General features: G+C 36.4%; 1 protein-coding gene across 4 annotated transcripts; it reads right to left on the reverse strand.

The window, feature by feature from the left end:
• Positions 1-4,393: 4,393 nt before the first annotated feature.
• LOC110715781 lies at positions 4,394-13,331 on the reverse strand. 4 transcript variants are annotated; one of them, XM_021894395.1, is made up of 7 exons: positions 12,515-13,329; positions 9,840-9,933; positions 8,471-8,589; positions 8,274-8,381; positions 6,455-6,544; positions 6,314-6,368; positions 4,394-6,237 (listed from the first exon to the last, which is right to left on the reverse strand). In XM_021894395.1, exons 1-6 carry the CDS (start codon positions 12,827-12,829, stop codon positions 6,315-6,317), a joined length of 780 nt encoding a protein of 259 aa, XP_021750087.1. In that variant the 5' UTR covers positions 12,830-13,329; the 3' UTR covers positions 4,394-6,237; position 6,314. The 4 variants fall into 4 exon arrangements, 3 of the variants coding, with proteins under 3 accessions (XP_021750087.1, XP_021750086.1, XP_021750085.1); XR_002510344.1 differs by having other exon boundaries at positions 6,314-6,544; positions 12,515-13,331; XM_021894394.1 differs by having other exon boundaries at positions 4,394-6,368; positions 12,515-13,330.
• Between the last annotated feature and the right edge of the window lie 4,090 nt (positions 13,332-17,421).

Genomic DNA, 17,421 nt, shown 5'->3' on the forward strand with positions numbered 1-17,421 from the left:
TCAAAATATTATTAATTTCAATTTTCAAATATGAAACAAGAACATATAAGTAAAAGAAATTAATGAATTAAAAACAACAACAGTTAATATGATTCACAAATAACATAAGATGATGTCATTTTATGATGAAAATATTAAATTTCTGGATTGATTTAATTACCTCAGATATTAAATTGATCGCATATTCCAAAATGTAAAGACATATGCTTTATCACTAAATAACAAAGTTAAAAAAATATATATATACATATAGCAATTACAAGTCAATTGATGGTTACGGATGTCTTCAACTCTTCATTGTATTGAGTTCAAGTCATTGGTAGTCATGTACGATCTTATTGAATTCGTTGAACAGTATACTGCATTTTATTATGATCTAGTATTTATAATTTATACACAAATAAAATGAAAATAAAATCGTTCAAGACGTGTCATGGAGCAAATATTAGGGACAGAGGGAGTATTTGATAGGAAAATACAAGTTAATATGTCAGATAAACGAATTTTTGTTAATCTGATGACATTTTTGTAAATATATTGAAAAAGCGGAGTCATTTATTCAGTACTTTTGGTGAGCTGTTCAATTACTGTTTGCTTTTTGCTTTTACTGTTTAGTGAGGAAATTACATATGTACCCCTCAACTAGTACATGAAAAGACACATATACCCCTTCATTGGTACTTGAAAACACAATTATACCCCCAGATAATATGAGGAATTAACTGGGTATAGCCCGTATTTGATAAAGATAGGTTACTAATTTGAATTTTGGAGTGTATATAAACAAACAACAACTTTTTGGTGCAGCGGGTCACACCATGCGGCAGGGGTTACCCGAGTTTTTTTTTTTTTTTTTTTTTTTGGGGGGGGGGGGGGGGTTACCCCAGTTTTTCTGTCAGTGAATACCCGAGATTTTTTGTTAGAGGTTACCCGAGTTATTCAGTTAAGGGTTACTCGGTCACAGGTTACTTGAGGGTTCGGACAGGGGTTATCCGAAGGGTTCACTCGGTCAAGGGTTAGTTGATCAGGGGTTACTCGAGTTACTCGATCAAGGGTTACTCGAGTTACTCGATCAAGGGTTACTCGAGTTACTCGGTTAGGGGCTACTTGAGGGGTTACTCGGTTATGGATTACTCGAGTTACTCGGTCAGGGGTTATTTAAGGAGTTCGGTTAGGGGTTACTCGAGTAATTCGGTCAAGGGTTACTCGGTTACGGGTTACTTGAGGGTTCAGTCAAGGGTTACTCAGTTAGAGGTTACTCCATGGGTTAGGTCATGGATTGATCGAGGGGTTACTCGGTCATAGGTTACTTGGTAAGGAGTAACTTAAGTAACCCTTGACTGAGTAACTTCAGTAATCCCGATCGAGTAACCCCTGATCGAGAAACTCAAGTAACCCATGACCGGCCATGACCGATAAACTTGAGAAACCCCTTCCACACGATACAACATGCCGCGTATAAAAGATTGTGATAAACAAAAGGTAAGGATTAATAAGAGGCAAATTAAGATTCATTGGGTCATGAACGCACTAATGACATGTTATTGTCCACACTCCACACCACACCACTAATGACATGTTATTGTCAAAGAGTACTTGTATCAATTAAGAGGATGTGTGATTTTTTAAATGAAGGAGAACTTAATTAATTAAGAGTAAATGAGTGTAGATTTTATAATAATTTATAAGATCATAGTCACATATGATTATGAATTTATGTCCAATTAGTTGTGGATATTTATCAAAAGACTACTTTCACAAAATCCATATGGAGTATTATTTTTTCCAATATCACGCATAAGAAATATGCAAGTGAATTCTTTGCTCAATCATTTTATTTTATCCAATATCACGCAAAACAATCAAGTTATAATTGACGCAAAGTATTAGAGCCGGTTTGGTTTATTTATGTTAATATTGTATTTATATTAAGTTTATCTTATTAGGAGTTTTAGCCTTATTAGGTTTCCTTATTGTAGGATATTAGTTTCTTCTAATTAATTTTGATCATAAACAATATCAATTTAATTCGTATAACATGCTTTTATCCACTTTTTTTTTTTTTTTAAAAAAAAACTGATTATTTAATCTGATTTTAAATTTTAAAAGTTGTGAGATACAAATTACTACTATGAATGACATAAAAGCCTAATAATTCTCATTGCTACAAGGATCAAGAAGTGAAGGGACGAACCGTCCCTCCATCTCCCCCTAATGTGACCAGGGTTCGATCCTCACCCTCACCCCTCCTGTGATAGAAGGGACACCCCGTATCGATCTTACCATATATATATACACACACAGGAGGTGGATGTGATTCTCAAATGTAACACACTAATAGGGTAGAGACTTCAAACAACGAAACCAACTCGTGACTATAGAAATCTAATCTTCAGGGTGCAAAAGATAGATGAGTTATGTTCAGTCTCAAACTCTTGTAACACACTAACATAGTCCAGTGACGCACTCACCCTCGTGAGTCGTTTGATCTATACTTACAAATTTATCATAATCTCATTGACTATTTCAGTTAATTTAAAATTTGTTATATACACCCTGGTGTACCGTACACCCAACTAATCCAAAATTAGTTTTTGCTCTTCATTTGATGATTAAATGAAATACAATCATCAAAATGAGTACAAAATATCCAAGGGTGACGGTAAACTTGAGTGTATATAACAATCTCTCCGGTTAATTTACTTAAGGTGTGAATGATCCATTAATGTTGAAAAATGTTTACTACACCCTGATTTTGGGCTTACTTATACACCACCAACAACAACAACAAAGACTATTTAGTCCCAAAATGTTTTGGGGTTTTGTTTGGACTTCACTTATATTAAGTTCAATTAACCCACAAATGTTGGTTAATTAAAACATACTTGGAAAAAACATAAAGGAAACTCAGCAAAATTTTTTAATTCACCATCCTAAAAACTTGTGCAAAAAATGAATCACACTTTTATTTCAAAGACGAGAGTGTATTATGTACATCGTACACCCGGATGTATACCCGGATGTATACAACAAACTCTATTTCGACATATTGAGTATCTCATTTATGTAAAACACAATGAATGAATTGATAGATTATACCGGACACATCATTACAGGGTTTTTTTTTTCAAAAAGTAAAAATAATAGGTATATGAATGAATTGATAGATTATACAGACAATACATGACTCTTGAAGGTCCTAGGATATTCAAGGCTTAGATTTGCACAAACTTTTTCAAAGAGCTCCCACAAGCCACATTGTGACGGTAATCATTTACTATCATTAAAAAGTTAGGTCGTAAAAAATGAATGCTATAGTATATGAGGTGAGACAAAGATCTGAGACATGCACGGTGTGTCTGTGTATGTCCAATTGTCCATCAATGTTAAATGTATGAATGGTGTCAAAAGGCAAATCAATCCTCAAAGTTACGTACACTAAACTCAAAATAACCAAATTAGAACTGTCTAACACATGCTATTTTTGGCAAAGGTTTAATACTTTGTACGTGTACATGTTATTTATCAATTACAATCGGGGTGGTGGTAGGCGAGTTCGGAAGAGGTAGATGTAATGGAGGAAAAAAGAGGGGTGGTGGACTGGTGGCAATGATGAGACGTGAGCAGTGGTGGCAGGGAAGGCCGCGGGAGGGAGAAAGTGGCAGGCTGGCAGCACCATAGCAACAACGACAGAGGGAATTTGAGGGGGATTTGCATTTGAATCTTGCAAAGCAGAGGTGATTTGTATTATCTTTTTTGCTTGGTGATGAAATCAGACTTAGGCCTGGGACAGACCCAATCATCGAATGTGTCTTCAGCCAGTTACTCAGTTAGGTACCTTCAGGATTGGGGGAGGGTAAGTGTATCTCACCCAGCAGCTTAATTTTACGGATCACTACATCAGGATGGAAAAGGGCAAGCTCTAGACCACGGCAAGCTCGGTTAAACATTCATACTACGTATTGGCTTTATTTGTTCGAATAACCATGTTACAGGCTCCATGGCCATGTTTGGTAATTGGCTTTTTTAATGGCTTTTTGGTTACCTTTTGGCTTTTTAAGGTGGTCAAACAGCCAAAAAATGTGTTTGGTAATTGGCTTTTTAGTCAACGAAAAAGCTGGCTTTTAAGCCAAAATGAAAAAGCTGCTTTGAGTAGCTTTTTTGTTGGCTTTTGGCTTGTTGGCCCACAAATTATCTAATAAACAGCCAACCACCAATTAATTTACCAAACACTTTTGTAAACAGCCAACTTAAACAGCCAATTTCAAAAGCCATTATAAACAGCCAAACATTCCAGCTGGTCAAACAAGCCAAGTGAACCAGCCAACAGCCAACCGCCAACAGCCATTTGCCAAACAAGACCCATATGTTAATGTACAGTGCTTAAGCAAGATTCAAATGCAACTCCTTTCAAACTATGTCCAAACAAAGAAATAAACTTGTAAACATTACACATTAGAACTTTAGAAGTATGTAAGCCACGTTGCCATAGTAGTACTTGTTATTCAAAACAAAGGTGATGTTATACAAGCATCCAACGCAATTCTGATGCATATTATATAACATACTCTGTACTTCATATGAGCAATGGCCTGTTACCTTGCTTGGTAACTTACCAGCCTTGACAATTAATTTGCTCCGTCAATGATCTGGAATAATCATATGATGAATGTTGCCAACACAATGTAATAATGTTCTACTGATGGCTACTTTTCGTGACTAGCACCAACGATGCTTCCTAGAGGCTTCAGCATACTCAGGTATTGCAGATGACTTTGAGCATCAGGCCTTTCACATATAACTTATATCACAGGTATTCAGGTGGCTTCAGAGATAGAATTCTGACAATTAAACATTTAGCTTTCAAAGGAAGATCAGTACCAACTCAGCCTAAAGAGCAGAGCTGTACTGATTGTTTGAAAGTGGCTAATTTTCTTGGAAGCAATTCTACCAATACCAGAGACACAGCTAACAATTAAATCCAGTTTCAGGGTTTATTAAAAAAATAAAATAAAATAAAAGTAAATAAAAATAAATAAAACAGTTTCTGGGAATCAAGGACCAGACTGGAGCAGGTAAAGATAGACCACGGATTGGGACAGAATGAATTAGCAAATACATAATAGCAACAAGAGTTGAAAACCTAATGGTGAACTACTCTGTAATACTTTGATTATTTAACCTCTCCTCACTTGACTTCTTTGGCAAATACAACACACACAACATAGCCCCTATTCTATTTCTTTTGTGTTACATCTTCAATCTGCTTCTCATCTCTCAAGGTCCTTTTCATTTGTCAGCAAAAAATACAAGATAACTTCCATTTGTTCTTACCTACTAAACTAGGACTTTCAATGTAAACTCTAATTAAATTTGAAAAGGTAGGGGCACTGAGCCAGTACTGGTGCCTGTGGCAAAGAGATGGATGACTGATGAGGCTGTTTGTTATTTCAAAGAAAGAAGTATAATTTCATTCTTCAATAGGGGACGAACAATGAGTTCTATCCCCCGATTCAGAACCATATACAACGTCCATAGATGGGTCCTGTTATGGCATCTTAAGCCATAAGGATACCTGGTGAGTCTGAGCATCACAGGTTCTCTTTAAAGTATTTTTTCCTAGTTTACAGAAATGCCCTTACAAAAGCATAGGTAATTTTCAAACTTCCTATAACTGGTTATATTAAGCACTAGAATCAAAACTATATATATTCAGAAACGCTCTTACAAAAGCATATAATCTTCAAACTCCCTATAACTTGAAAAAATAAGCACTAGAATTAAAACTAAATATATTCACCGGCAACTTTCTGTACTACCAATAGTTTTTTTGAGGAATCTGTATTACCAATAGTTAGCAAAAGAGGAACCTTGGAGGATTTCTTGCAAGAAGAATGTACATATCATTTTAGAATATTCTAGAGAATAAGTCAGAATAAACAGATAAAATAATCAGCAGGATGATCACACTGTTGCCTTTCTTCACCTTTACCCTTCACACTCCCCTTCCCCCCCCCCCCCCCAAAAAAAAAAAAAAAAAAAAAAAAAAAAAAAAAAAAAGGTTTAAAAGGACAATTTAGAATCGAGACAAAGGTTGTATTTACACCCTATTCTGTACGCAAGTTGCTCCCAAGTTATGAAGAGGAAATCAGAAGCCATCCTTCAGCAAGTAGGTAGTCAATTTCTAGTAATGATAACATGCAATTTAATATAGAAGACAAGTAATGCCAAGGATCTCTGAAAACGAAAACACTTACTTCAGTTCAAGAACATAGTAGTACTCAGATCTAGTTTCCGATTTAAGTCGTCTTACCTCAATCTGAAGTTTCTGCTTGAGAATAATGCTGCTCGATTAAATTATGAACTCTCTGACCAAACAACAAACAGAAAAACCCAACTAAAACCATGCCAACAAGTATAACTCAGAAACATAAAGTGACCTCGCATATCTTACCTTGATAGACGTCCCAACCTCCTCTAGTTTTTGTAGAAGTCCCAGCTCATTAGGAGGAATAGCATCATGTTTAGATTGTGAAGGAGACATCTGCAACCAGGTTCCAGATACAGAATTTTGATTTTGAACACTAGGGGGACTATAAGAAAACAGGGAAGCAGCTCAACACTTGAACAGCTCAAAACCATTTTGACGGTAACATTTGCAGCTAAATTTAAAAAAAAAAAAAAAGAAAAAAAGAAAAAAAAAAAAAAAAAAAAAAAAAAAAAACAATTATCTGAGTTGATAAGGTTTGAAGATTAAGTAGCTAGGCAGGGAACATTATGAAAGGAAGAGCGTCTCTAATTTCTCACTCATTTGTTTTCCCCCGGGATAAAAGTACTGATCTTCGCATAAGAAAGAAAAAAAAAATCCCCTGAAGGAAGAAAGAAAACAGAAATAGCTAGAACATGAATGATACAGAGAGCAACCACTTCCTATCTATCTATCTATCTATCTATCTATCTATCTATCTATCTATCTATCTATCTATCTATCTATCTATCTATCTATCTATCTATCTATTGCTGAATAAACCTAATTGTGTAAACAAAGGTGAAGTCTTTCTAGCAAACAAACAAAGAACCCCTTTGTTGGAGCCAGTTAGCCCATGGTTGGGCTTGGTTATGTGCTTATGTGATACTTGGATTTGGTACCAAGCTCGATTATGGATCCAAGAATTTAGTGAGGAAAATTATTAACTTAATATACAAGGACACATTCACGAATGAGTTTAGAAGAGAGACATATTGACACATGACGCTAAAACTAATAAACAAAAACGAACATATTATTTCAAAACCTTAATCTGAAGTGGTGAACCCCTTCATCCCCAAGGCTAGGCATAGCTAATCAAAAGAAACTAGAAGAGTGAAACATTACACCACAGACTTTGAATAGATGGACAATTATTAAGCTAGGGTTTGCAGCAATCTAGCACTTGAAGTACCAACTTAAGCAATAAGAGACAAAAGCTTCACCTAATTTGACCTTCCCCTAATTTAAATAGGTAGAACAAATAAAAGTAAATACGGAGTAAGTTTCTATCATTTTATGCAGCAAGCTTGTCTTGTAGATATCATGATAGCAACACCTGCCTCCTTTTACAACTGCAAGACCAGAAATCCTAAATTCTCATACTACTTTCTCATAAATTGGCAATCCAATTGTCAGATAGAATTTTGTCAAGGTACACTACGTCTTGGAATGTATTTTCTTCAGCTAGTTAAAAGGTAGTTTAGAACATGCCAAAATGTTTAGTGCAAGCATTACAGGCCAAATTAGTAGAGTATTTCTTAGGATAATTTCATTGATTTGAAATAAAACTTTGGAAATGGTGGTTTAAATTGTTCAAACCAAATTCAATAAGAGGTAGAACGTGAAAACTTTTAAGTTGGGAAGAGGATAGCATAGGGCAGTGTAAGAAATTGGCCTTCTCCCTCAGTCTTCACCCCCAACCATTCCCCTTCAACTCTCTTTTCCCATACGTAAAACCTTGAGGTCATGCCAACCCTTGCCAAAGCCAAATCAGGCCATGGTGAGAGCAACCTAAACAACAGCACTTAGTAATTGAATATGGTACTTCTATTAGCTTAATAACTAGTTTTCCTGACAAGACACTCCTACATTAGGAAATGTTAGGAAGCAAGTTTACTCAACGATTACAATATCATCTAAAGAAGCCTAAAAGTTCATCATAATAATTATGCTATCTTTGGGTACAACAATGGAACACCGGACATTTAGCCAGCAAGCATAATTCAGACATAATTTGGCATACCCCAACAACTTGTGGATGGCCACCTATAAAAGTTTGAGGACCTTCAATTACAGGTACTTGTGCAGAGGAAGCCTCAGTTCTCACAATTGAGAGGTGAGTAAGAACAGCCTGGAAAAGAGATATTAATTAGACTACAGGGAAATCAAATCATCGAGCTTCTTATTACCAAGTGCAATCTTAAATGGAAAAATATTTACCTTTCGGAAGGCACTTGGATTTGTTATACCTTGAATCTGAAGATCATCGCTAGGCGGTCTTCTCACACCAGCATTTTCAATTCGAACAGAGTGAACACCAAAAAAGGACTGCAAATACCCTGGTAGCATCAAGAAAAATTTTGGATAAGACAAGACTGTATAAATGCAGAACCACACACAAAAAGAAAAAGAAACAAAAAAGTGAAGAAGAAAAAGAAGAAGAAGAAAAGGGGCCTGTTACACTAATTGAGCAAACCAATATATTTTTTTAAGCTGGCCCATGGTTAACAATAATCAATCCAAATTTCAGTCATATAAGCTTAGTTTAAAGGATGGCTACTGTATGACTATAGTATACCTTCAAATATAAAGGGAAATTTCTATGGGATGACTATTAGACCAGCGATGCTATATGGTTAGAAATCTTAGAATGCCGGGCTCTATGAAGGATCATATGGGTTGGATTATTAGCAGAGACATGTATCAGTGTATGTTGAGATGAATGGATGTATGGGAAAACCTTAAGGGATAGAATTAGGAGAGAAGATGGTATGAGGAAAGTTGAAATTGCATAAATTGATGATAAAATAAGGGAGAATGGATAACTTTGATTTGGACATATGAGGTGTGGAGACCAGAAGATGCGCCAATAAGGAAAGCAGAAAAATTGATTCATAGAAATCTTAAAATAAGAAAAGGAAGACCAAAGAGGGCTCGGATAGAGGGATAAACAAAATTGGCTTACAGGAGCATATAGCACATGCAGGGGCCATGGAAGAAGAGGAACTTGGTTGACGACAACAGGAGATAAATCTTGGTTCATGTTGCCAACCACAAATTAATTAAAAAGCTTGTTCATACTTCATTCAACTTGAGTAAGATTTTACAGGCACTAATTCACCTAAAAACTGGTGCATTTTACCCAAAAACTGGTGCATTAAAATGATCTCAAATAACTTTTTCCCGATATGTATAATACAGAACAGGTATATGTCTTAAATCAATCTATGCCCTTTCCCCCTCTCATCCAATCTCTCAAGCTTAATAGAATGAGTCATCCTCGCAAGTAAAAATTCAGCATACACTTGAGTTTAGACACCTCCCTTTTCTTAATCTAATATTTTGAGAGGCCTGAAATTAAAATGTGTCATATAAAGCACAAATTAAGAACACCTCATCTTCACATAAAGAAGAGAAAACGACAATTGCAAATCTAATAGAGAGGGTGAGTAGTGCCACGACTGCCATCAATATAATCAAAGATCAAACTACATTAGAGCTACTTGTACCAATCTAATAGAGAGGGTGAGTAGTGCCACGACTGCCATCAATATATTCAAAGATCAAACTATATTAGAGCTACTTGTACCTTGCTCAATTACAATATCTGCTACCGAGGGCAGCAACACATATTTTTCCTTTTGTAAAACACCAAAACAAGGGAAAGCCACTGGCCTTGTGACCTGCACTAAGAATGGAATATATCAACATGGTCTTTAGAAAGTGAAATGTGACCTATAGTTTATACTAAATTGAATGTTATCCAACTGATAGCTATGGTTAAACTGATTATAAATTTCTAATCTGACTCTTCACTGCAAATTCATTAAGAGAAATTTGTTTTTGAATTCAGCACTCTACTTCTAACATACTTCTAGCAGACTTTAAGCCCAGATGCCCAGTTTACTTTACGCCATGCCAAAACATAGAACGACAAAAAAAACAAGTTGGAGCAACAGGAGATTATTATATTGCAATCAGACAAAAAATACAAAGCCGTCTGTAACAAACAGGGGAACTAAAAGAAACAAGACCTCACCAAAACCAGAAAATCATGAAGGTAGTGCCAAACTAGTGTAAATAATTGAGAAATAATTTTTTTGGAAGATACAGGTTTCAAGATTATTGGTATTTCATAGACATCAACAAATACAATAAGTGTTAAATATTCCATTTTGGACAGTTCTTAAATGGAATTTATACCTAACCAATCTCTCTCTCTCTGACACACACACACACACTTTAAGTCTTTCTTTAAATAGAAGGAAAAAACACACACGCGCACACATTAGTGATTCAAATGACAGCCCAAGACACAATATTCTTTTCTTCACCAAATATAGCAATTTGAGCATGATACAAGTCTCCAAAAATCCTAATTGTAACCAGAAATTAAGATCTCTCTACTACCTCATCAAATCTCTCCTTGCTTCTAGTTCAAATACATACCTCAACACTGCCAAATACTTCAAAAAGATTACCAAATTCTTCCTACTACATGCTCTATATAGTGCCTTCTTGCAAACTATTCTAATAGCAGGGTGATATACTTCAGCCTACAACCACAAGATATCTGGAAGGCCCTTATCCCTACCTATCTTAATTGCCATCTCAATAAAAAAAAATTCTTTTTTTTAAAATTAAAAAAAAAAAAAAAAAAAAAAAAACAGCAACATCACTTTGATGTACTTGTATTGAACAACGAGTTTCCGTTGAATTATTTCCCTTCGACCAAGGAGGGCTGTATATGAACTCAATAAGTAGCTACTTGACTTTCCAAAAGCCTTCTGAAAATGACGTAAAACCCTCGGTAGTATTTCCTACGTGCTTGATGTGACCCATAAACTTCACTCCAATAACATCATATAGAGAGGAATTTTTGATAGCCTAAATAATATTGAGAAAGAAAATAATCTAAACATCCTAATCATAAAACTCAAATATACTAGTTTCTCAGTCTTAATTATCATTCTATGATTAACCAATTTTACATATAGACTGGAGGAAGAAACACACCTACACCCACACAACAATCTAACTAGAGCTCCCTAGAACCAAGGGCGGATCTAGGGGGGTTCAAGGGGGTTCATTGAACCCACATATTTTTCGGAAAAAAATTATAAGTTTTAATTATTTTTTTTTAAAAAAAAAAAAGAAAAAAAAGGGTTAAAACTAATTTATGTGACCTAAATAATCAAATGTCAAAGCCTGGCACATTGGTAAGGGAGTGATTGTTAGAGCATTGAACCTTCTCCTTAAGAAGTTTACATTGTTAAATTTGTGTTTATTGGGGACTTGAGATTTGAAATATAGATTTATATAAGTAGTAATGTATTAGCACGCTTTCAAACTATGAAAACTCGAAAAATGCTTTTGTAGTTTTTTTTTTTTTTTTTTTTTTTTTGTAAAATCCATCCATTTGTAATTAAAAAAAATGAACTTATGTCCTGAATATTTAGCTAATATATGATCATCATTTTTTTTAAAATTTCGAACCCACAGTTCGGAATTTCTGGATACGTCACTGCCTAGAACCCTATCATTCCACGTCCCCAAAAACTAGTAAACCAACCCTTAGAAGCCACTCTAGCGACTGCGCTTAAGTTTTAACTCTCGCCAAGCAACAAATTCCTCAAAATAACACGAGTAACAAGTAAAATTCCACATCTAAGTATCACATAGTTGAATCCATGAACTTGCAACAATCTCTAGTTCTCCCAACAACAACAAAATTGTGTACAAGTTCTTACCTCAATGCACTACCCTGCAAATGAAGTGATTAAACAGCATTGTTACACATTAACAATGGTTCTCAAACAATTATTTGAAGTCTAAATCAAAAGTGGTATCAACTAGCTTAAGTCGAACATCTAATCGAATTCCATCTACATCAGTAACATCACTACCCTACACAACTCCCAATATCCTGAAAAACATAAGCAATAAAACAAATAAAGTAACATACTTTACAAACAATAGCATCAGGGTAAAATCTCAATCAAAAGAGAATGCCAACTAGCTTAACTCGTAAAATCTAATCAAATTCCGTCTACATCACTACCCTTGCGGACTCTCAACATCCCGAAAAAACATAAGAAATAAGACAAATCAAGTGACTTACTTTACAAACAAAATGTTACAATAGCATCATGGGTAAAAACTTAATTAACTCGTAAAATTAATCAAATTTCGTCTACATCAATGCCCTTTGCGACTCTCAATTTCCCGAAAAACACAAGTAAGACAACAAATTAAGCGACTTACTTTATAAACAATAGCATCAGGGGTGACATAAAGTTTTCGAGACCGAATATCTTTGCGCAAAATAAATCTTCGAACAGGAACATACAACAACATCAATAACCCAATTCCCCAAGCTAATATCAACACCAAAGAATACAACACCCATTGAGCTGTTTGATACTTGACGAAATTCTCTTCCATTTCATCAAACGACGCCGTGTAAATCACCGTTGAATCGTCTTCTTCTGCTGTAAAATCGCCATTTTCGGTAGCTTCTGAAGATATTAATCCCTTCTCCAAGCTCTCGATTTCCCCTACTTCGTCTCTGGTTTCCATGATTTGGGGAGGGGAATTTGGGGATAAACCCTAGGTGTGAGAAAATTGGCGCAAAAATCGAATGAGAATTGGAGTTGAAAGATGATGAGTTTATGGAATAGTAGAGAGAATATTATAGAATCGAATGTGAATTGGAGTGAGAAATGTTATGTACTCAAATTACTTATGAAGTTTTTTTTTTTTTTTTTTTTTTAACAATCTATGAATCATATTTGTTGATTTATTTACAGTTTTGTCATTTGATAAGTATGAGTAAATTTTGTTTTTAATGTGGTAACTATGGGACAATCTAAGGGTGCGTTCGGTGCTCGTGTTTAAGTAGCTTTTAATGGTTTTAATGGTTTGACTTGTTTAAACCACTACTTAACAAAAATGTAAGTGTTTAGCAAAGTAGTGGTTAGGGTAGCTTATAGTGATGAAGGTAGCTTTTATGAAAAGTTAGAAATATTAGCTTTTGAAATTATAGGTGCTTTAAAGGTAACTGTTGAAAATTTAATGTATAGTATTAAATATAAAATATTGATTTTTAAATGTAATATGTAGTCAACCGCTACTTTACCGAACACTCATACCTAAATTATCTATCTTCACAGCTAACAGCTTGTTGACAGCTAAAGGCTACCTACACCATTGACAGATACCTTCACGGCTGACAGCTACCTCCACAACTATATTTTGCCGAACACGCCCTTGCCGATTTTTAAGTAAATGAAAATTTGTTAATGGAAAAACTTTTATGGCAACATTTTTTTAGAAATAAATTTAATTTAAATATTTAAGATATTACTCAACATTTATTTCAAATAATTTTAGGTTTTAATTAAAACAAAATTAGTATGAATAAAATCCAACAATATAACATAATTTTAGACAAAATTATACAGATAAACTAATTAGCAAGCAAGACTTGGTGTCATTGGTGAAAAATACAATCATAACAATATACAAGGGAAACCTTATATATAAGTACAATCATAACAATATACCTTACAACCTTAAGGTCACAAGGTTGAATGTTTCTAATTGTGGTACTTAGGGCATGTTCAGATTTGCTGAAGTGAGCTGAACTGAATATTTTATAAGAAAAAAATTTAGAACTGAATTGAAAATTAAGAACTAAACTGAATAGGCCCTTAAAGGTGAAAAATCTCGTACCCCTATAAATTATCTTACTTCCTAAATACGGTCCCTCATATATATGTTCTCAATCTACTATTTACGAGGCAAGACAGCACTAAGGAGTACACTCTACACACCTGAGCTACCCATATTTACAAGCAGGGCCGGCTATTGGGCTGTGCAAACAGCCCAAGAGCATAGGGTCTCATGTTACTTGGGCTCCCAAAATCTGTATAATCAGTTTAAGTATAAAAACGATATACAATGAATAAATGCAAATTATAACAAAGTCGTTGAGTTGGTTTTTGTAGCTATTCATTGATTCAGAGCCTTGGTCGGTAGATTCGAGTTCGACTCTCCCCACATGCACCAATGTTTGTACATAGCTTTTAATATGAAGGTTCCCGTCAAAAAAAAAAAAAAAAAAAAAAAAAAGATAATGCTTAATAACAAGTCAAACTCACATATTGTCATGTGTGTTAAGTTTAAGCGTGTCAATTGCTCGAGTATTATGGAATGGAGATAATAAAAAAATAGGAATTCAATATTTTTTTTTTTTACACCAGATTCATATTTTAAATAGCACAAGGCCCCCAAAAAGTTCAAGACGGCCTTGTTTACAAGCTTGAAAGTTTATAAACCTAAAAATCGCTATGTGAAGTTTCAATTTTGAGCAGACATATTGAGAAAGAATATAGTGCCTTTTGTTTTTAAAACATTATACTTCCTTTTAAACAGTTTAATAAGTATGTAAAGTGCACTATTTAAAGTAGCAGTTTTTGACGAAAAATCATTTAATGAATTTTCATATTAAACCATCTATGCAAAAAGAAGAGAGGAAAGAAAGCAGAAAGAAATAAAAGAAAACTTAGAGGAGAGAAACTAAATGAAAAAAAACTTGTAGATGAAAGGAGAAAACTTAATGCGGAAGAGATATGAGATCGAGGAGAAAAATCAGCGGAAGAGTGGATAATATTCAATGCGGAAGAGAAAAAAGAGGGGAAAACGTAATGTAATTGCTTACACCTAATCTTACATACTTTTTGTATTCAAATTGAGTAATGCTTTTTTTTTTTTTTTTTTTTTAATATTGGACAATTATATTTTTATATTAACTTTTTTTGCTTATTAATTACCTCGATTCGCACTAGGTAGTGTATTTTAATAAGGAGTAAATGAGATGATTGAGGAGTGATGAGGACAAAAATGACAAAAGCGATGCAATGAGAGAATGTACATACTACCTCAGTTAGAGCACTCTCACTCATGGGAAAAAAATGCTCATAAGGAAAATATCACGGTAAAAATGGCATCTCACTCATGAGCAATATAAAATGCCCATTAGGAGATTGTCGAATGCATGGCAAAAATAAATTGAGTCCTAGTTCTTTAATCAGAAAACTAGGGGATTTGTTAAACATCGCCCACAAATTACTACATAAAGCCCACAAAATTCACTTGGTTTCCCAAAATTGCCCTTGAACTTAAAAAAAAAACACTCACACTCTCATCACTCACACTCTCATCACTCACACTCTCATTGCTCATCTTCTTTCAACCTCTCTAAAAAAAAAAATTCAAAATAACGGCAATGTCGAGGCGGCAAGGCAAGGAAGTGGCGGCGGCGGCGGAGGGAAGGATGTCCCAAGGAGGAAAGGTATATTTTGTTTAAAAAAAAAAAAAAAGGGGGAAAACCGCCGTGAACGCGGTGGGGCGCCCTGGCTGGACGCCCAGCCGGCGGTGGTGGCGCCAGATGCAGACGCCGCCACCAGTTGGCTGGCGCCTGGGCTGGACGCCACCGCCACGGTTGTGGCGTTTAGTCTAGGCGCCTGAGTCGTGGCTGTGGCGTCCAGCCCAGGCGCCAGCCAACTGGTGGCGGCGTCTGCATCTGGCGCCACCACCGCCGGCTGGGCGTCCAGCCAAGGCGCCCCCCCCCCCATTTTTTTTTTTTATTTTTTTTTTAATTTTTTTAAAAAATTGTTTTTAATTTTTTTTTTTTTTTTTGTAATATAATTTTGAATTGTTTTTATATTTTGTTGTTTATTTTTATAAATTTTTTCAATTTCGTTGTATTTTTTTCTACGTTTATATTTTGTTTACTATTATTTGTATGTTTTTAGTGTATTTGATTTGCGATGATGATTATTTATCGTATAAATTTTTGTATGTTTATATATTTTAAAATTTTGTGTAGGGTCGTCATGGTGGGGGGAAGAATATAGAGCTTCTTAGTAGAAGTTATTCAGTGGAGAGGTCGGGGCATAGACATGTCAGATCCCGTGGTATTTCGGCCTCAGTTCGTAGAGAACGGATCCACCGTCGGGATGAGGATGACGATGACGATGATGATGCTGAGGAGGGTGACCAGGAGGAGGAGCAGGAGGAGGGCGCAGATGAGGATGAGGATGTGGACGATGGCAGTGGACCGTATGATGATTACGGTCCATTCAGTCAGAGGGTTGATGACATGTACGAGACGCATATGGTGGAGGTGCGTAAGGGTAGGGGTGGTAGGTTTGTTAGTAGATCTGGCACATCATCTGCGTCCACTGTATCTGGGGCAAACAGGAAACGGTCGAGGGCGGGTAATGATTCTTGGGTTGTTAGGAGTGAGGTGCCCGGTGGGCCTGTTGACGGGAGTGTGATTCCTAGCTTTCTAGGACACATAGCTGCCCGTATTTGGGAGGACCAGGAGAGGCCTTCAGTTACGGGGTTGTTGAAATGTCATACCCGGGAAAAGACTTGTAGTTTTTTGCGTACATGGGCTGAGGCCTGGCCGGCGGAGAGCGAGATGTTCGAGCGATTGGAGGGCACTGGGGTGAAGCACGTTCCTGCCACCATGCACGATAAGATTGACAGTACGCTGATCACGGCTTTCATTGAGCGATGGCAGCCGGATACAAACTCTTTTCACCTTCCGTTCGGTGAGATGACGATCATGTTACATGACGTCGAGGCCATTCTGGGGATTCGTGTTGAGGGTAAACGACTTTGTGCTGTGGCTGATGCGGATCAGGCAGATTCGCTGGCGGAGTTGTTGGCGGTGAACAGGGCTGCACTGTACACGGAGGCGCTAGGTGTTTGGGAACACGGAGGTGTGAAGATCGCATCCGTGTTGCAGCGGTGTTTGTACCCGAGTGCACGTAGGACGCCCGACGCACAGCTGAGTGCTTATGTTTTTCTACTCCTCGGATGTACCTTGTTTCCGGATAAGAGCGGCGGAAACAAGCTCAGGCCACGCGACATCGTAGAGGCGTGTGACCCCGACAGTGTAGGCCAGTTTTCCTGGGGATCGGCTACGTTGGCGTATTTGTATCGTACAGGCGTGCCCGATGAAGGCGGTCTGACCTGCATCGTCGAGGGAGTACGTCGTGGAATGGCCGGATATCATGACCGGGACGTAGGACCAGTTTCCGATGGTGGCTCGATTATGGACAGCGGAGTTGCAGCGGCCGCCCTCTGGGGTTACTCCC

This window comes from Chenopodium quinoa, unplaced genomic scaffold, assembly GCF_001683475.1.
Source record: "Chenopodium quinoa cultivar QQ74 unplaced genomic scaffold, ASM168347v1, whole genome shotgun sequence".
NCBI lineage: Eukaryota > Viridiplantae > Streptophyta > Magnoliopsida > Caryophyllales > Amaranthaceae > Chenopodium > Chenopodium quinoa.

What these genes read in the sequence shown, in the direction of transcription:
- LOC110715781 (XM_021894393.1), bottom strand. Translation starts at nt 12,829, where the DNA reads ATGGAAACCAGAGACGAAGTAGGGGAAATCGAGAGCTTGGAGAAGGGA. An exon ending in AGATATTGTAATTGAGCAAG is followed by an intron (nt 8,590 to 9,839) that starts GTACAAGTAGCT and finishes TGATGCTACCAG; the next exon opens with GGTATTTGCAGTCCTTTTTT. An exon ending in GCCATCCACAAGTTGTTGGG is followed by an intron (nt 6,545 to 8,273) that starts GTATGCCAAATT and finishes ACCTGGTTGCAG; the next exon opens with ATGTCTCCTTCACAATCTAA.